This window comes from Cetorhinus maximus, unplaced genomic scaffold (genome assembly GCF_964194155.1).
Source record: "Cetorhinus maximus unplaced genomic scaffold, sCetMax3.hap1.1 HAP1_SCAFFOLD_681, whole genome shotgun sequence".
NCBI classification, from domain to species: Eukaryota; Metazoa; Chordata; class Chondrichthyes; order Lamniformes; family Cetorhinidae; genus Cetorhinus; species Cetorhinus maximus.
The window spans coordinates 91,227-112,025 of NW_027596623.1; the positions used below are offsets into that span (position 1 = coordinate 91,227).

Sequence of the window (20,799 nt, forward strand, 5' to 3'; positions counted from 1 at the left end):
ATATATTAATACATAGGTCCCTGTTCTTTGCAGGCAGAAAGAACAAGTACATACATTGTGTCTGTTTCAGCTAAACAAAATAAGTGACAGCCAATCGCTGACTCATTCCTCAGGGCAATGTCTTGACCAATCAGGGTCAAGCTGCCTGGTTTAAATTTCAAACAATGCTTGGAAGCTAACTGTCAGTCACCATCAGTGGTGCATTCCCCATGGCAATGCCACTTCACATACAGTATAAATTGTTGTTACACCCTTATATTGATATTCTTGCAAGTGTCCTGATGAGTGCAAGATGAAAAGCTTAGACGTGTCTCCTTTTCCAGTCTTAATGTTTAAAAATAAAGATCCAGCCACTACAATATAATTGTCTTTTGCATTGAGTGACTAATGATAACTTAATCAAGGGTCATTACTGAATAATCATATGTTTTATGATGGGCTTTAATACAAAATGAACATATAGTCAATAAAGTGAAGTTGCAGAATGTGAAAAGGCAACAATCCTTGTAGAGGTTAAGATGGCTTCCTTGACCTTGTTACTTATAACAGTGAATATATTATGAAAGCGATTGATTTTTAAAACTGAATTTCATTACGCAGACCTGCCTACAGTTTCCTACATTATACCATTGACTACACTTCAAAACTGCTGCATTGGCTGTAAAACGCTTTAGGGAGTCCTGTGGTCCTGAGAGGTGCTACAGAAATGCATTTTTTTCTGATTGTCCACAAACTTGGATATATTTCAATCTCTTCCTCAAAACCATTGATAAAGATTGAGCCTTAATTTTGTGTAATAATCACGTCTTTGATACCATCTCGAATGCTATGTGAAACTTCAAACACACTATATCCTAAATTATTTGTTTTAGAACAGTAAGTTGTTGTGATTTAGAATTCACTCCCTGAAAACTTTGCGAGAAGCAGATTCAGCTCGATCTTTTAAAAGGGAACTGGACAGATTTTTGAAAGCAAAAGTAAACTGCAGGGCGACTGAATTAATTGGGTAGTTTTTCAAAGAGCCAGCATGAGCACGATGGGCCTAATGTGCTCCATCTCTGCTCTCTGAGTCTTGTAGCCATTTAAAGTGAGTGGCAAAGACCTGGAATCTGCTTCCAATGAGAGTGATAGAAGCAGAGATGATGGAGTGATTTTGAAAGGAAATTGGGTGGGCACTTGTGGGAAATAAACCTACAGGCATGTGGGGATGGAATGGGACAATAGGACTGACCAGTTTACTCTGGACAGCTGTCATGCAATTGATTGGCTGAATGGTCCCATTCCTTATCTTAATGATTCTATGACATAAAGAGAGGAATTTCAGCTGCTCCAGTCTCTCCAACTAACTGAAGTCTGTCATCTTGTAAATCCTGTTTCCAGCCTCTCAAAGAATTTCACATCTTTCCTTAAATGTTGGCCCATATATAGGGTTCCTTTCTAGAGGGACAGAATTGAGAAGCAGGGAGGTTATGCTACTGGTATAAGATGCTAGTTCACTAGATACTAGGGAGGTCAACTTGTTTAGGACCATGTTAGACTGCACTGGGAGTAGTGTCAATATTTGTGATTTCCATTTAGAAGAAGGAAATAGAGGCACTGGAGAAGGGGCAATAAAAACTCACAAGAATAATACTAGAACTGAGAGCATTTAACCCTCAGGAAAGGCTGGGGGACTTTTCTCTAGAAAAGAGAAGGCTGAAGGGTGACCTGATGGAAGTCCTTAAGATTATGAAGGGGTTCAATAATCCAATAGGGATTTCATGAGAAACCTCCTTACCCAGCAAGTGGTGAGAAAGTGGAACTCACTACCGCAGCGAGTGGTTGAGCTGAATAACATGAATACATTGAAGAGGAAGCTAGATACATACATGAGGGAGACAGGAATAGAAGGATATGCTGATGGAGAAGATGAAGAGGGTGGGTAGAAGCCCATGTGGAGCATAAGTACTGACATAGACCAATTGTGCTGACTTGCCTGGCCTGTGCTATAGACTCCATGGAACAGAGACAAATGTATATATTTTAGATCTACCTGTCGTGGTAGGAAAAACACGATTTATTATCCTGGATAAAATAAATTTTCTTCATCAGCTTTTGTGGATCATTTCAGTGGAAATATGCACTCCCAGGCTCAAAGAGCATCAGCCCACTGGAAGCAAAGTTGAGAGACCAGCCAGTCCAGCAGAAAGAAACCCTCTGACCCTCCCACTTCACCAACTGTCAGAATGAACATTGTTCAGTCCTGGATGTGGTTAACAGAATCACAGAATTGTTATGGCATAAGAGGCCACTCGGCCCATCCAGTTTGCACTGGCTCTCCGAATGAACATTATGACTTAGTGCCATTGACCTGCCTTTTTCCCGTATCCTTGCACATTTTTTCCATTCAAATAATCATCCAATGTCCTCTTGAATGCCTCGATTGAACCTGCCTCCATCACACTCCCAGGCTGTCCATTCCAGACTCAAACCACTCGCTGCGTGAAAAGGTTTTTCTCTCACATCACATTTGCTTCTTTTGCAACTCACTTTAAATCTTTGCCCCCTCATTCTTGACCCTTCTTTGAGTGGGAACAGTTTCTCCCCATGTGCTCTGTCCAGCCCCCTCATAATTTTGGACACCTCTATCGACTCTCCTCTTAGCCTTCCCTACTCCAAGGAGAACAGTTCCAACCTCTCCAACCTATCCTCATAACTGAAATTTCTGATCCCTGGAGCCATTCCCGTAAACCTCTTCTGCACTGTCTCTAATCCATTCACATCCTTCCTATAGTATGGTGCCCAGAACTGTACACAATACTCCAGCTGAGGTCGAACTAGTAGCTTATACCAGTAGCAATAACAGCAGAATCCAGCCCCTGTAATCACTTGTGAACTCGCTGGTGTCTCAACAGGTTGGCTAACTGAGTGAATCCTTTCCCACAGTCAGAACACGTGAACGGCCTCTCCCCAGTGTGAACTCGCTGGTGTGTCAACAAGTTGTATGAATTACTGAACTCCTTCCCACAAGCAGAGCAGGTGAATGGTCTCTCCTCAGTGTGAACTCGCTGGTGTCTCAGCAGGCTAGATAACTGAGTGAATCCTTTCCCACACACAGAGCAGGTGAATGGCCTCTCCCCAGTGTGGATTCGCTGGTGTGTCTGCAGGGCGGAAAAATGAGCGAATCCCTTCCCACACTCAGAGCAGGTGAATGGCCTCTCCCCGGTGTGAACTCGCTGGTGTGTCAGCAGGTTGGATGACCGAGTGAATCCCTTCCCACACACACAGCAAGTGAATGTCCTCTCCCCTGTGTGAACTCGCTGGTGTGTCAGCAGGTTGGATGACCGAGCGAATCCCTTCCCACACAGAAAGCACGTGAATGGCCTCTCCCCGGTGTGAATGCGTCGATGAATTTCGAGTGCAGAAGGGGACTGGAATCCCTTCCCACAGTCCCCACATTTCCACCGTTTCTCCATGGTGTGGGTGTCCTTGTGACTCTCCAGGTTCGACGATCAGTTGAGGACTCATCCACAAACAGAACACGTGTACAGTCTCTCCATGCTGTGAATGGTCTGATGTTTTTGTCAAGCTGTGTAAATGGTTAATATTGTTTCCACAGTCAGTGCACGAGAACACTCTCACGTGGGCGTGTGCATCTTGATGCTTTTCCAGTCACATTGAACTTTAAGACCTTATGAAGCAATCAGAACAGACAAACATTTCTCCATTAGATTCAAAGGCTGATGATATTCAGGTCCCGATGAATTGAGTGACTCCGTCAGATCTTGACGTGATGTTTGGTTTGAGATTTCTGACTACAAATCCTCCCCTTCTAATATCCTGTAAAAGGAGTTTAGAAAAGTCATCACTGTCAGTAAAGGTGAGAAATTCAGAACAGGCAATTCTCGTTACTACGGCACATTCTTTCATCTCTTGTTCCCTCACACCTGTAAATCTCTATCCCACACACAATCGCTCCATTCTCATTCTGCTGTGCCAAATATTCACCGTCGCAATTCTCCTGAACAGATCCATGCTCACTGCTTCCTTTCCTGGAGAGATTATAAGAAATGGATAAGGAGAAGGCCATTCATCCCATCAAGCCTGCTCCACCATTCAATAAGATCCTACTTGATCTGATGTGGCCTTAACTGCACATTCCTGCCTGTCCCCATAATGCTGACTCCCTTGTCGGTCAAAAATGTGTCCAACTCAGCTTTGAATGTGTTCAATGACCCAGCCTGCAGTACTCCCTGTGGAAGAGAATTCCAAAGAGTAATGCCCCCTGAGAGAAGAAATTCCTCCCCACCTTAAATGAGAGAACACTTATTTTTATACTGTGACCCCTAATTCTAGAATCCCCTGCGAGGTGAAGCATTCTCCAAGCATCTACCCTGTCAAACAGCCTCAGGATCCTATTTGTTTCAATAAAATCACCTCTCATTCTTCTGAACTCCATTGAGTTAAGGTTTAACCAGCTCAGCATTTTCTCATATTACTGTACTGTCACGTTAAATACCAGCCATTACCTGGACAAACCACCCTTTTTACTGAGTCCTGGGGCAACCTTTCTAGAGTCTCCACCCTGCCTGGATTCACCTCCTTCCCTCAATTCCCGCAATTCAACAATTTAAGCCCAGAATTAGAAAATAAATAGAAATGAGGAAACATTGATTTCCCCACAGATGTTACCCAGAGGAGGACGTTTTAGTCCGAAGCTCATTGTCCAACGACGCATTGTGACGTCCACCATGGAACCTTGCCTGAATCAGCCAATGGGAATCACTCTGCCCCGCGGTGACGTCTTCGGGTTGCAGTCTGCAGGCCAGGCGCGCGGACACGGGAGTCCCACCCCTACCCATTGTTCCCGCTCCCCCTGCACCTCCTCGAGCCAAGGTTTCCGGGTAACCAGCTGACGGCCCCGGCCAGAACGAGAAGCCGCACGGCGAATTCCCCCTCCCCCCACTGTCTACGGCGGTTGGCTGGGTCCAAAAATAGATCGAGAGTGACCGCTGGCGGCAGCCGCACTGCGCCTGCTCCGGACAGCTCGGGTCAGCAGCGCTTTCTGCGTCTGCGTCTGCGCGCTGGGGGGGAGTTTACAAAATGTCTTCCCTTCATTTATTTCTGAGTTTGATTTTAAACAGCACAGCGTTTGTTATTAACTTCACACAGACACTAAACCTTCCTCCTCTGTCCAACATCTGTGAGTAAAACACTTTATTTCCCCCCTGGGAAATACAGAGAGTTGTGGGACTCTGTAACTGGAATTAGTGCCAAATATGCTGAGGGGGGAAATGCTGGTGATTTTGTGGAACCTGTTTTTTATTGTATAAACTGTTTAAAGTCAAATTTATCCTGTCTGTTCAAATCCTGTTTGTCTGTTAATGCATGTTTCATTTGTGTTGATTTTAGTTTGATTGTTACAGTAAAAATTTAAAAAGTGAAACCTTGTCCTTCGGTTTATTCCATTGGGTTTGTCTGGGAATGTGTTTATTTTAAGGTTATCGGTCTCCATGGGAATCATAACAACAAAGATATGTCTAGTGTTGTTATATGTTACATATTAGGTATAATATTTATGGTTCTATAACACATTTTGTTATTTTTAATCTTCTAATATAGTACTGTAGCTACATTATATATTTCCAGTCACATAGTCATTGCGGCACAGAAGGATTCTATTTGACAACTCAAGTCCATGCCGACTCCCTGTATAGCAATCCAGTCAGCCCCATTCCCCTTTTATATCTTGGTTCCCCGGCAAGTTCATTTTTTCAAGTGCACATCCAATTTCATTTTGAATCATTGATTGTCTTCACTTCCACCAGGTCATGACCACTCACTGCATAAATGGAGCTTTTCCGCACATTGCCCCCTCCACATCTAACCAAGTGATACGGGACTGTACATTATATTCATTTTTAGTCTAGTAACATAAACATATTTATATTAGGCTGACAGCCTGCATGAAGATTTTCAGGTCTCTGTGTCCAGTACAGGAAGCAGTGAGCATGGATTTGTCGATCAGCATGAATCAGAACCTTCAGGAGAATTGGGAGGGTGTGTTTTCGGTACAGCAGAGTGAGGATAGTGGGAGAGTGTGGGACTGAGGTTTACAGCTTTTGGGGATTGAGGGAGGAAAGAATGTTCCATAGAAATTAGAATTGTCTATTCTGAATTTCTATCCTTTACTGACAGTGATCACTTTTGTAAACTCCTTTTACAGGATATTAGAAGAGGAGGATTTACAGACAGAAATATCAAACCAAACATCACGTCAAGATTTGACAAAGTTACCCAACGCATTGGGACGTGAATGACATCAGCCTATGAATTTAGAAGGAGAAATGTCTGCCTGTTTCAAAAGGTTTTAAACATTAATCTAACTTGAAAAGCACTGAGATGCACACACCCTCGTGAATGTGTGCCACTGCACTGACTATGAAAGGAGCTTTAACCAGTTACAGAGCTGAAAAACATTCACAGCAGGGAAAAACCAGACACGTGTTGTGTGTGTGGATGAGGCTTCAACTGACTGTAGAACTTGGAGAGACACAAGGACCCCCACACCATGGAGAAACCATGGAAATGTGGGGACTATGGGAAGGGATTCCGTGCCCCGCTGTGAACTGGAAACTCATCAGCGCAGCCACAGCGGGGAGAGGCCGTTCATCTGCTCCGTGTGTGGAAAGGGATTCATTGATTCATCCACCGTGCAGAGACATCAGCGAGTTCACACTGGGGAGAGACCATTCACCTGCTCTGAGTGTGGGAAGGGATTCACACGGTCATCTGCCCTGCGGAAGCATGAGCGATTTCACACTGGTGAGGGGCTGTTCACCTGCTCTGAGTGTGGGAAGGGATTCACTCACTCATCCCTCCTGCTTACACACCAACGTATTCTCACCAGGCAGAGGCGATTCACCAGCTCCATGTGTGGGAAGGGATTCAGTCAGCCCAGTCCGCTGGGGCACCAAGGTACTCAGACCAATGAGAAACCTGTTCAATGCTCTGACTGTGGGAACTGCTTTACACATTATGTGCTGGTGGACCATCAGGTAGGAATTCACACTGAGGAGAGACTGTTCAGCTGCTGTCACTGCACAAAGAGCTTTAGAATGTCACATGATTTACTGAGACATCAGCGAGTTCACACCAGGGAGAAGCCGTTCACCTGTTCTGACTGTGGGAAGGGATTCGGCGATTCATCCAACCTGCAGAGACATCAGCGAGTTCACAGTGGAGAGAAGCCGTTCACCTGCTCCGTGCGTGGGAAAGGATTCAGTGATTCATCCAACCTGCTGAGGCACCAGCGAGTTCACAATGGAGAGATTTGTTCACCTGCTCAGTTTGTGGGAAGGAATTCACTCATTCATCCGAGCTGCTGAGACACCATGGCAGTCACACCAATTAGAGCCTTTTAGATGCTCTGACCGTTGGTGTTAATTGTATCAATTGAGGTTAAGTATCTACAGGTGAAGGGCATTGATTGGATGGTTACATAAGCCCATATAAGAGACACTTACTGACATAGAGTGGAGTCAGGAGGCCTATACCTGTAATGTTTCACTCTGTGAATAAATCTATACCAAGTAAAGATTGGCTGCAGTTTCTTCTTTTACCATAAGGCTGTCAGTACTATAATATGTTAACAGAGAATGTTTGTCAAATGGTGAAGGTTTGAAACTCAAGGAAAATAAGATTTCACACAGAGTCCTACAATCCTAGCATCTTTTGTGAGAAATGGCTGAAAGCAAGTGGAAATTGTTAGGGTCTGATTACCCACGAATGCTCTCGGAGTCTGAGCCATACGACCAGTGGAAGAATGAAGTGGACACAGATTACGTCTCAACCAAGGAGGAAACAAGGTACGGTCTTGGCATTGTCACTACTCTCAAAAGAAAGCCAAACACCTTGTTTTAACCAATAAAGCTACACAACAAGATTTCACTTGTTTTTTTTTACCAAAACAAACTTTATTGTACATAAAAGAACTAAACAAAGCAAGTACTAATAACTTAATATGGTTTATAACTACATATGTTGTGCCCTCAGGTTTACATCTTAGTTTCCCCATGATTCTCTCATAAGGCACATCAAGTATGTCACAGTGCTCTGGAGAATTCTCCTCAGTTCCAGCTATTCTCAGAGGTTAAACTTTCATTTATCATCTCTTGATTGTGGCTGCTCAGTTCCTTGTTATTTTTCCAATGCTTCCAAGCTAATCTGCTGTGTAGGTCACTGGTAAAAAATCTTCTTTCGCCATTTTAAGAATGTCACTCAAAATGTTATGACCACAGCTGATGTTATTGCTGAGCAAGCCAGACTCCTGAGTGAAGTCTGTCTTGCTGATAATAAACTTTTTTTGCGAAAACAAGGAGGAAGAGCAACTGACCTCAAAAGCACAGAACTCCAGTCATAGCTTTAGAATTTTTTTAATTAAAGGATTTATTAAAAAGGAAAGCTTAAGCACACAAGATAAAAGTTAAAACAGCCTTCCAGAACAACCCTCAAAAACATGCTTTGTCAAAAGTAGACAACTGCACTACCTTTTTGGCAGCAACCCCTGACAGATTTTGACCATAAAAACCCAGTAAACATTACCCATGTCAAGGAATTATTCTCACTTTACCAAAGGTGTACCTCACGGATTCTCAGGCACTTCCACTCTGATATGGAATTCCAAAAGGAGGTTCAGAAATAAACTGTTTCCTAAAACAAAGACTTCTGGCTTAACACTGGGTGTTCATCTCAGGTTCCATTGTCCTGAAACACCTCTTTGAAATTCAACTTCTCCAAATATAAAAATATTTCATGTTTTCTGTTTTGCCTCTACTTTTGGGTCAATAAAATTTAATATGCCTTCCCCTATTTACTCATGGAATCTCTGTTAGATGTAAATGTCCCCTGTTACTTCTGAACTCCCTTTTTGAAATTCAAAGCTGAAAAACCCATTTCCCACTGATATCACAACGCAAATTTCAGAACCAACCTATTTACTTGTAACTCAAACCCACCATAACCTCTGCACCACATGCACAAACCTAACACCTTTAACCTTTCATCTCTTAGACCTCAGACAACCTTTCTCTAGTAACCTCCCCCTTGCTTAATTAACCTTCCACACACACCCACAGCTTTCTACACAGAAAACATCATCACAAAAATATACATCTCTCATCACAAAATGCTTTTTATGTTCAAGCAAAAGTGTTTGATACTCCTGTGTGGTCTGGTCTTTGAACAATTTATTATCCTTTCGGTTCACCTAATCTCATTCAGATCGAGCTTAATTTAATTTTTTTCCAGTGATGTTGACAGCTTCTTCATTCTGGACTTTCAATTCTTTTTTCAAACATTTTGAGTCTCCCACGTCACTCACAAACTATTTCATTCCAATCATTTTGGAGTTTGAAGTGTTTTTTCTGTGAACTGTCCCTTTGCCTGAACTCCTGCTGCTGTTATATCTTGTTCTGTCTCAGCACAGGCAGCTACATATAATTCAGTGTTCGGTGTCATTAACCCTTTAGGGTATCTTTGAGATCTTAGTTCCTTCTGAAGTGGGCTTTTATCTTGAGATGTTTCAGGCACTTTTCCTGACTCTGCACTGTCCGTGACTAGGGTGGACACATCAATATCTTTATTTTGTATCAGTTTGTAGCTTAACCGGGTCACGAATAGGCTAGGGTTTTTTTTTACTCACAGGAACATCTTCTGAACTGTGAACACGGTCCCAGAAAGTGGAAAAACAATATCACCTATTATTTTTTTTTTATTCATGGGATGTGGGCTTCGCTGGCTGGGCCAGCATTTATTGCCCATCCCTAGTTGCCCTTGAGAAGGTGGTGGTGAGCTGCCTTCTTGAACTGCTGCAGTCCATGTGGTGTAGGTACACCCACAGTGCTGTTAGGAAGGAAGTTCCAGGATTTTGACCCAGCGACAGTGAAGGAACGGCGATATATTTCCAAGTCAGGATGGTGGTGACTTGGAGGGGAACTTCCAGGTGGTGGTGTTCCCATGTGTCTGCTGACCTTGTCCTTCTAAATGGTAGTGGTCGTGGGTTTGGAAGGTGCTGTCAGAGGAGCCTATATCATTCCCCAATATAAAATCTACATACATAATCAATAACACCAACAATAACAGACCTTCTATGAAAGCATAGTTTAAACTGACTTTACACAATGGGATAGGCACACACTCCCCATCAACACCCCGAACCAATACATTTTTGTTCAGTGAACATCTTGAAGAAAAGTCTAAATCTTTTGTTAACAATAAGCTCTGAGATGAGCCAGTGTCTCTAAGGATAACAATCTTTCCAGGTTCTTTCTTGGACAAAAATGGAGTGACTTCCTCTTCAAACATAAATCCTTCATAATCCCTCAAATCTCTATTTTCACCCATGGTAAATACATTAGAAGGTATTGATTTCTCACAAGCTTCCCCTTTTGGTGCAACTTTCTCTGGAGAAACACCAGCCACTTTTACCAATGCCACTGGTTTACTTTTTAATCTCCAATAATCTGATTTCAAATGTCCAACTCTATGACTGTGAAAACATATCAGTCTTTTTGACTCATTTCCATCCTCTACACAATCTCTTTACCACACTGGGGAGTATCTTTATTTTTAATTTCTACTATCCTTTCCACAATAGTTAGAGCTATCTTCATTCTCATACAGTCTACCTTTCCACTGGATGTGAATAACAACAGAATCCAATGACTGTGATCACTTGTGAACTCGCTGGTGTCTGAGCATGCTGGATAACCGAGTGAACCCCTTCCCACACACGGAGCAGGTGAACGGTCTCTCCCCAGTATGAACTGGCTGGTGTCTGAGCAGCCTGGATAACTGAGTGAATCCCATCCCACACTCAGAGCAGGTGAACGGCCTCTCCCCACTGTGCAGTTGTTGGTGCTGCCGCAGGGTGGATGAATCACTGAATCCCTGCCCACAGATGGAGCAGGTGAATGGCCTCTCCCCAGTGTGAACTCGCTGGTGCGTCTGCAGGCTGGATAACCGAGTGAATCCCTTCCTACACTGGGAGCAGGTGAATGGCCTCTCCCCAGTGTGAACTCGCTGATGTCGCAACAGGTTGGATAGTTGACTGAATCCATTCCCACACACACAGCAGGTGAACGGCCTCTCCCCAGTGTGAACCCGCTGGTGTGCCAGCAGATTGGATGAATCGCTGAATCCCTTCCCACACTCAGAGCAGGTGAACGGCCTCTCCCCAGTGTGTGTGCGTCGATGAATCTCCAGCAAAGATGGAGATCTGAATGCCTTCACACAGTCCACACATTTCCACGGTTTCTCCATGATGCAAGTGTCCTTGTTTCTCTCTAGTTTGACTGTCAGCTGAAGCCTCGTCCACACACAAAACATGTATATGGTCTCTCCCCAGTGTAAATGGTGCAAACAGGCTGTGGAACTGGTTAAGGCTCTTTCCACAGTCAGTTTACTGGAACACTCTCACTTGGGTGTGTGTGTGTCTCTCAGTGCTTTTCCAGTCATACTAATTTTTAAAAATTATGGATGCAGACAGAACAGACAAACCTTTCTCTTATGGAATCAAAGACTGATGATATTCAGATTTTGATGAATCAAGTTGCTGTATCAGATCTTAACGTGATACTTCATTTGAGTTTCCCATCCGTAATTCCACCCCTTCAAATATCCTGTAAAAGAAGTTTACAAAAGCCATCAGTCAGTACAGGATAGAAATTCAGAACCAATGGAACATTCTTTCTTCTCTCATTCCCCTAAGAGTTGTAAATTTCTGTCCCACACACCCTGCCTCCATTGTCACTCTGCTGGACCTAATAAACATCCTCCCAATTTTTCTGAAGGTGCCAATTCATGCTGATCAGCAGGTCCATTCTCACTGCTTCCTGTCCCGAACACAGACATACAGCAACTCACTGCCGCAGAGGGTACTGGGAGAAAAGATGATCAATAATTTCAAAATGAAATTGGATGGATGTATGAAATTGATTTGAAGGAAATAAAATTGCAGAGGAACGGGGATATAGAGGGGAAATGGGACTGATTGGATTGCTTTGCAGAGAGTCGGCATGGACTTGAGTTGCTGAATGGACACCCTTTTGTACCGTAATGTCTCTGTGATTGGAAATATATAATGTAACTACATTTCTGTAATACAAGACTAGAAATTAACTGAATGTACCTAATTAGAGAATCATAAATAATATGTACCATATAACAGCACTAGACATATCTCTGTCTGATATTAATTTACTGTCCCTTAAATGGACTCCTTCTATGCTATAATGAGTCGATAGCTGGACATATACAGTGCTACATTATAAAATTGGAAATAAATAATGTACTTTATTAGAGAACCAACAATATCTAGAATGTAATATATGACACTAGACGTACGCTATCTATACACAAGACATGTCCTACCTTACTATGTCCTCTTAAATGTCAGCCTTCTGGGGAAACCATCCCTTTAATTCTGTACATCAGGAAAGAGACCATTCTTTTAGCCAGACAAATAAATGTGTCAAGCTGAGAGAGCAAAGGATGTCAATGTCTTTGAGAGTAGAGATTGCGCCAACCTTTCTAGACTGCACCCTCCCTGGACTAACTCTTTTCCTTTTAGTTCCTGCAAGTCAACAATTTAAGACCAGAATTAGAAAATAAATAGACATACAATAAATACATTGATTTCCTCACAGATGTTGCACAGAAGTTTTAGCCTGAAGCTCATTGTTCAACTTCCGCATTGTTACGTCCACAATCGAACCCTACCTGTACCAGCCAATGGGAATCACTCTGCTCCGCGTTGACGTCCTCGGGTTCCAATCTTGCAGGCCAGGCGCGCGGACACGGGAGCCCTGCCCCCACCCTTTGTCCCCCCTCCCCCTTCTCGAGACAAGGTTTCCAGGTAACCGGCTGACGGCTCCGCACAGACTGAGAAGCCGCTCGGCGAACTGACCTTTCCCCCACACACTGTCTACGGCGGCTGCCTGATCCAAAAAGAGATCGAGCGTAACCGCTGGCGGCAGCCGCACTGCGCCTGCTCCGGGCAGCTCGGGTCAGCAGTGCTTTCTGCGCCTGCGCGCTGGGTTGCCAGCTGCAGGAATAGGGGAGGGGAGGGGACTTTGTGAAGTGTCTTCGCTTTATTTTCTTCCGAGTCATGTAGTTTGATTTTAAACAGAACAACATTTCTTTTTAGCTTCGCAAACACTAAAACTTCCTCCTCTGACCGACATCTGTGAGTAAATCACTTTCTTCACCCTCCCTGGGAAGTACAGAGAGTTGTGGGAATCTGTAACTGGAATTAGTGCCAAATATGCTGAGGGGGGAAATGCTGGTGATTTTGTGGAACCTTTTTTTCATTGTATGAAAATTTTAAGGTCCAATACAAGAAGCAGTCGACATGGATCTATCGGCATGAATCACCACCTTCAGGAGAATTGGGAGGGTGTATAACAGGCACAGCAGAGTGAGAATGGAGAGTGTGTGAGGTGGAGATTTAGAGCTTTTGGGGAATAAGAGAGGAAAAAGTTTTCCATGGAATCTAAAATTGTCTGTTCTGAATTTCTATCCTATGCTGACAATGATGACTTTTGCGAACTCATTTTGCAGGACAGATTGCAGACAGAAATCTGAAATGAAAGGTCACGTCAACATCTGACAGAATCACTCGATTCATCAGGACCTGAATATCATTGGCCTATGAATTTCATCAGTTTTGAATCTAGGAGGAAAACTGTTTTCTGGTCTGTCTGCATCAGAAGGTTTTAAACATCAGTGTGACTACACACCCGAGTGAGAGTGTTCCCATGCACTGACTGTGGAAAGACCTTTAACCAGTTACATAGCCTGAAAACACATCACACCATTCACAGCAGGGAGAAACTGTACACGTGTTCTGTATGTGGATGAGGCTTCAACCGATCATCAACCCTCGAGAGACACAAGGACAACCGCACCATGGAGAAACCATGGAATAGACTGTTGGAAGGGATTGCCTTCCCTGCCTGCACTGGAATCACATTGACACTGGGGAGAGGCCATTCACCTGCTCTGTGTGTGGGAAAGGGTTCAGTAATTCGTCCCAACTGCTGACACGCCAGTGAGTTCACACAGGAGGGAGACCGTTCACCTGCCCTGAGTGTGGGAACAGATTCAGTAATTCATCCACCCTGCTGACACACCAGCGAATTCACACTGGGGTGAGGCTGTTCACCTGCTCCCTTTGTAGGAAGGGATTCATTCAGGCATCCCATCTGCTGACACACCAGCAGGTTCACACTGGGGAGATGTTGTTCACCTGTGTGTGGGATGGGCTTCACTCAGTCATCTCACCTGCTGAGACACCAGCAAGTTCACACCGGGGAAAGGCCATTCACCTGCCTTGCCTGTGGGAGGAGATTTGGTGTTTCATCCTCTGTACTGGCATACCACCGAGTTCACACCAGGGAGAGACTGTTCACCTGCTCCAAGTGTGGAAAGGTATTCACTCAGTCATCCAACCTTGCTGAGACACCAGTGAGCTCACAAGTGATGACAGGAGTTGGATTCTGCTGCTGTTAATCACACCCAGGACTGAACCATGTTCATTCTGACAGTTGGTGAAGTGGGAGGGTCAGAGGGTTTCTTTCTGCTGGACTAGCCGGTCTCATGACTTTGCTTCCAGTGGGCAGACGCTCTTTGAACCTGAGAGGGCACATTTCCACTGAAATAATCCACAAAAGCTGATGAAGGACATTTATTTTATCCTGGATAGTAAATAGTGTTCTTCCTACCACTACAGGTAGATCTAAAATAAATACATTTGTTTCTGTTCCATTGAGTCTATAGCACAGGGCCAGGCCAGTTGGTTCAATTGCTCTATGTCAGTATTTATGCTCCACATGAGCCTCCACCCACCCTTCTTCATCTCCCCCCATCAGCATATCCTTCTATTCCTTTCTCCCTCATATATGTATCTAGCTTCCCCTTAAATGTATTCATGCTGTTCACCTCAACCACTCGCTGTGGTGGTGAGTTCCACATTCTCACCACTCACTGGGTAAAGAGGTTTCTCATGAAATCCCTGTTGAATTATTGAACCCCTTCATAATCTTAAAGATTTCCATCAGGTCACCCTTCAGTCTTCTCTTTTCTGGAGAAAAACAGCCCCCTCCTTTCCTGAGGGTTAAATGCTCAGTTCTGGGATTATTCTTGCGAATCTTTGTTGCCCCTTATCCAGTGCTTCTATTTCCTTTTCATAAATGGAGATCACTAATGTTGACATTAATCCCAGTGTAGTCTAACCATGGTTCTAGACAAGCTCAACATAACCTCCCTGCTTTTCAATTCTATTTCTGTAGACCGGAACCCCGTATACGGGCCCCACTCTTTAGGAAAGATGTGCAGCTCTCTGAGAGGCTGGAGAGAGGATTTATCTGAATGGCACTGGGGATGAAGGACTCCAGTCAGTTGGAGAGACTGGAGCAGCTGAAATTCTGCTCTTTAGATCACAGATTCAGTAGGACCGAGAAGGAGGTCTTTTTGGCCCATCGAATCCATGGTGCTGACTCTACGGCAAACTAGTCAGTCCCATTGCCCATTCTGTCACCGTAGCCCTGTGAGTTTATTTCCCACAAGTGCCCATCCAGTTTCCTTTTGAAATCACTTCTTGTTTCCATTTCCACCATCAATGCACATGGACCCGCAGGAGCCTCTGTCCCTGCTCACTCTTTAGAACTGTGCCATAAAATAGTGGAAGGTTCATCAACAATGCTATCAGGCAGCACTTACTCAGCAATAACCTGCTCACTGTCTCACTGTTTGTATGAAGCATGCACGTCCCAAGATTTGATGGATAGCCCAGTTAGTGTGCTGAGGGAAACACGAGGCACAGAGAGAGGGAGACCCCAGTCAGTAAAAAAAAAGGTAATGAAATTAAGTCCAGACAAATATCAATGAATTAACACCACTTTATTAACAAATTAACAAAGTAAGCACTGTACTTGAATAAATGTTATTAACTGCCATAACTAAATCGCTTAAGGGTCAGATTAATATAAAAGCAAAATACTGCAGATGTTGGAGATCTGAAATAAAAACAAAGTGCTGGAAAAACTCTGCAGGTTGGCAGCATCTGTGGAAAGGGGAACAGAGTTAACGTTTCGAGTCCAATTTGACTCTCCTTTGGAACATATTAACTACATTAATGATATCAACAGGTAGTCACTTGGTAGTACAGAACTTTAGTATTGCCGAGAAAAGAGACATGATGTCGAAGCTTTTCATCTTGCCCTCATCAGGACAGATCCACAAGAATACCAAATCTCAAAGGGAACAACGGGTATGAAAAAGGGGTGCTGATTGGTTGGCAAGTGGACTGTGATTGGTAGAGCTGTCGCCATGGAGAATGCACCAGGGAACAGTAACTGCCAAGCTTTTCTTAAAAATTCAAACCAGACAAGTTGACTCTGATTGGTCAATTCATTGCCTTGGGGAATGAACAAGGGAATGGCTGTCCCTGAAGCTTCTGTTCAGTTGAAAAAGGTGCAATGAATGGACATGTTCTTTCTGTTTGAAAAAAATGGGGCCTGGTGTTTGAATCTTGGTGAGCCACACTGTGAGTCTGACTGATAATCTTAAATTGGTTGTTAGTTTCATTCTTAGCACAATCAGGATCGTTTAGTAAGTGTTGTCCAATTGCAGAATCACATCAGTTAGTCACTATGTTCTGAGTTTTGCAAGCTCTGTCTGGTTAACTACAGTCAGTACTTTGCCTGTTGCGAACAGCCAAAAAGATGTGCTGCTTGATATGATCCGCCAGTCATTGAGACATACGGGCTACATACCTGGCAACACCCCAGCACTGAAATTCATATACCACGTTACTCATTTGTGTGGTAGACAGAATGTCCTTTTGGTTTCACATCAGCATTCTGTTAGTGAAGAATATTACTAATGTTGCCACTGCATAGTAACAGTGTTGCTTAAATTTTTGAGACACCTTATGCTTCCAGGATAATCTGAGGTAGATTGGGCATTTTCAGGACCCAAGGCCTTAGGCCCATTCATGAGTTTGCGCGATTATACAGCGACCCCCTGGTCTGGTCATGGTAGCCATTAACCCGCAGGATAGCTTTGATGCAGCCTATTTGGCATCAAGCTTGCATGGTGAGCAAATGGCTCAGGGCCTTGTTTACGAGATTGCTGATTAGGCCAATCTTATAGTGCGTGGAAATGTAGGAATCGCAACACATATATTAACCAGTGAAGGCAGGCATGCAGTAGACGGTAGTAGAGAACCCATTAGCAGGTATTTCAACCACCACATTGAGGAATGGGAGCTCCTTTGACTGCTCCATTTCAAAGGGGAATTTGAGCACCGGCTGGAACCCATTAAGATATATAAGGAAACCTTAGATGCAGCTGCAGAATCAGGAGGTTAGGGGTTAGTCCATCAAAGACGTGTTTCTCATGGAAACTGAGAAAGATGTTCGTGATAGCTGGGCCTGGGGGGGGATTTCATGTCAACACTATCCATTTGGGCAGGCATGGTGGTCATTAAATCAGATGTCAACTGTGCGAGTTATTGAGTTCATAAGTTCAATGAATGCAGATTCAGACAATGGTGGAGGGTTAGATTGCCATGACATAGTGACTTGGTGCAAATCTCTATGGCTTCCCTGAACGGTGTATTAGTGAATAGGCTCGCAATGTTGAACAAGCACATGGACATGGCATTGCGATCGATGTGCAAGTCCTGTATGGTCTTGGCAAAGGTGAAGGAATTCTTCACCATGTATGAGGAATGTGATATATATCATATATATATATGTACACACACATGCATATACTGAACTAAAAATGTGTGTCGTATACACTACTCAATAAGATAGAGATATGGGGGGATTTTCAGCGTGTGGTCATGACCTGGAACTCGCTGCCTACGAGGGTGGTGGAAGCAGAGACAGTAAATGATTTCAAAGTGAAATTGGATGGGCATTTGAAGGAAATAAACTTGTAGGGGAACGGGGATAGAGAGAGGGAATGGAACTGACTGGATTGTTCTACAGAGTCGGCATGGACCCGAGTTACTGAGTGGATTGCTTGTGACGTAACGACTCTCCAACTGGAAATATATAACGTAGCCACTGTACTAAATTACAATTAGATTTTTACTGGATTTTTCTTTCAGTGACAAATGCATCAATTTAAAGGAGCATCGGCATTTACTTTGAAAATGCTTCTGACTTTAGGCCCCATGGAGGTCAATGTCAGGTCCCTGGTATCTGCCTGGGTGGGAGGGGGGACAGGTGGGCACCAAACTGGGCTTCAGTGCCACAAGGAGCAAAGCCGGTGTTCCTGCTCCACATGGTGATCCCACGGCTGGGAGGAAGCCTGGTGACAAGGGGAGGGTTTAGCGGCATCAACTGGGGGCAGCAGGAAGCCCGCCAAGGTCAACCAGCCTTGACTTATTCATCATGAATGTGGCTCCCTCACTTTGATGCCAGAGGGTCAATTGACAATTGGCGGAGCCAATGTGCAGCCAGTGTCAGGGTATGAACAGTAGACATTGAGAGGTTGTTGCCTCCTAGCTGAGGAATCTACAACACAGGCGCACAGACTCAGGATAAGGGGCCGATCATTTCAGACTGAGATGAGGAGAAATGTTTTCACTCAGAAGGTTTGTGAATCTTTGGAATTCTCTTACACCTGGTTCACCAATACCCTGGAGGGCAGGAAATCTGCTGTCCTTCCCTGGTCTAGCCTACATGTGACTCGGGACCCACAGCAATGTGGTTGACTCTTAACCTTCCTCGGAAATGGCTGAGAAAGAAACTCAGCTGCACCATACCACAACAGATAAGTTGGACAAGGTGGGCTGCAGCGGTTGGAGAAGGAAGATCATCACAACCGTCTCATGGGCAATTAAGGATGGACAATAAATGCTGGCATCTCTTTCTGACACTGATTGGCTTCTGCTACCTCGCTCTCTGTGGAGATTCTCACTGACCGTTTCTGGTCACTATTCTCGCCAGGCAACAAACTAGAATGTTACAATCCCGGTAGGGACTGTTAATGTTTAAAGATAAGTCTAAACAGCCAGTGATTAACTGAAAGAACTACACCACAAAATTTCATGCTTTTACACAAAAACAAACTTTGTTGTATATATATCTCAATGAATAAATGAAGAAAGCACCACTCCCTCCCCAATGGTTCCCTTACCTTACGAAATCTTGAGGCTTCATTCACTTTCTTTGGGGCCAACCCAAGGTATGCCACAGCCCTCTGGAATTTACTTTGATTTCTCCCCAGTCTGGGATTTAGATATCCAGAGCTCTTCCTCTCTGTGAGGATGCCACTGCCTTCTTCAGCTCACTTTGGATAGACCAACTGCTTTTTCCCAGTCGGCTCCCACAGCCTCTTCATATCTCTTTCCAAGCTGATTGCTCTCTGACACAAGGCCAACTGCCTTTCACGGTGAGGACCACTGGAGATTTCTTCCTCTAGCTTCAAACTAGGCAAATCTTCCAGCTTCTTTTTCCCCTCACATGAATTCCAAGTAAACTGTAAATTACACAAGACCAAGTCTGTAATTGTCCCCCGTGAGAAACATCCAGATAAATGTTTAAAAAATATTCTAACCCCCACAGCCCATCTCCATGGCAATGAGTTATGCTTTGGGAGAAAATGGAAGGCAAACTGAATTTCTTTTTCCTTCCAAACACCCTTTCATTCTGTGATCCAAATGAAAGATGAAACTGGATATTCGCAACAAGTCTCAAAGTGCATCAGTCCACTGGAAGCAAGGTCATGAGACCGGCCAGTCCAGCTGTGAGGATGAACATGGTTCAGTCCTGGATGTGATTCGCAGCAGCAATAACAACAGAATCAACCCTTGTAATCACTGGTGCAGTCGCTGGTGTCTCAATAGAAGGGAGGACCAAGTGAATGCCTTCCCACATACAGGGCAGATGAATGGCCTCTCCCCAGTGTGAACGCGCTGGTGTTCCTGCAGGCTGGATAACCGATTAAATCCCTTCCCACACACACAGCAGGTGAATGGCCTCTCCCCTGTATGAACTCGCTGATGTGTCAGTGGGTTGGATGACTGGGTGAATCCCTTCCCACACTTGGAGCAAATGAATGACCTCTCCCCAGTGTGAACTCGCTGGTGAGTTAGCAGGTTGGATGACTGAGTGAATCCTTTCCCACACTCAGAGCAGGTGAACGGCCTCTCCCTGGTGTGAACTCGCTTGTGTCAGCAGGTTGGTTGACTGAGTGAATCCCTTCCCACACTCGGAGCAGGTGAATGGCCTCTCCCCAGTGTGAACTCGCTGGTGTGACTGCAGAGTGGATGACTTGCTGAATCCTTCCCCACACACAAAGCAGGTGAATGGCCTCTCCCCAGTGTGACTGCGTCGATGAGTTTCCAGATCAGACGGGCAACGGAATCCCTTCCCACAGCCCCGACACTTCCATCTTTTCTCCATGGTGTGGGTGTCCTTCTGTCTTTCCAGGTTCAACAATCAGTTGAAGACTCATCTACAAACAGAACACATTTACGGTTTCTCCCCAGTTTGAATGCTGTGATGTTTTTTCAGGCTGTGTAACTGGTTAAAGCTCTTTCCACAGTCAGTTCACTGTAACACTCCCACTCAGGTGTGTGTGTGTGTATGTTTTGGTGCTTTCCCGGTCACACTGATGTTTGAAATCTTCTCCACAAACAGAACAGATAAACATTTCTCCTTCTAGATTCAAATGCCAATGACATCCACATCCCAATGAATCGAGTGACTCTGTCAGATCATGGTGTGATGTTTGTTTTGA

General features: G+C 44.3%; 2 protein-coding genes across 2 annotated transcripts; one reads left to right on the forward strand and one right to left on the reverse strand.

Annotated features, from left to right (window-relative positions):
• Window positions 1–423: 423 nt before the first annotated feature.
• Window positions 424–20,498, reverse strand: LOC144674516 (uncharacterized; the record flags this gene model as incomplete). The annotated part of the gene is given in 5 exon segments (XM_078535826.1): window positions 424–3,492; window positions 10,715–11,413; window positions 12,947–13,084; window positions 19,878–20,231; window positions 20,233–20,498. Coding segments are annotated over 5 exon segments (2,085 nt in total), but the record flags the coding sequence as incomplete, so codon positions are not given.
• Window positions 5,102–7,617, forward strand: LOC144674513 (uncharacterized). Its single transcript, XM_078535822.1, has 2 exons — window positions 5,102–5,182; window positions 6,206–7,617. The coding sequence occupies exon 2, from the start codon at window positions 6,579–6,581 to the stop codon at window positions 7,365–7,367; it is 789 nt and encodes a 262-aa protein (XP_078391948.1). The 5' UTR covers window positions 5,102–5,182; window positions 6,206–6,578; the 3' UTR covers window positions 7,368–7,617.
• Window positions 20,499–20,799: the final 301 nt, after the last annotated feature.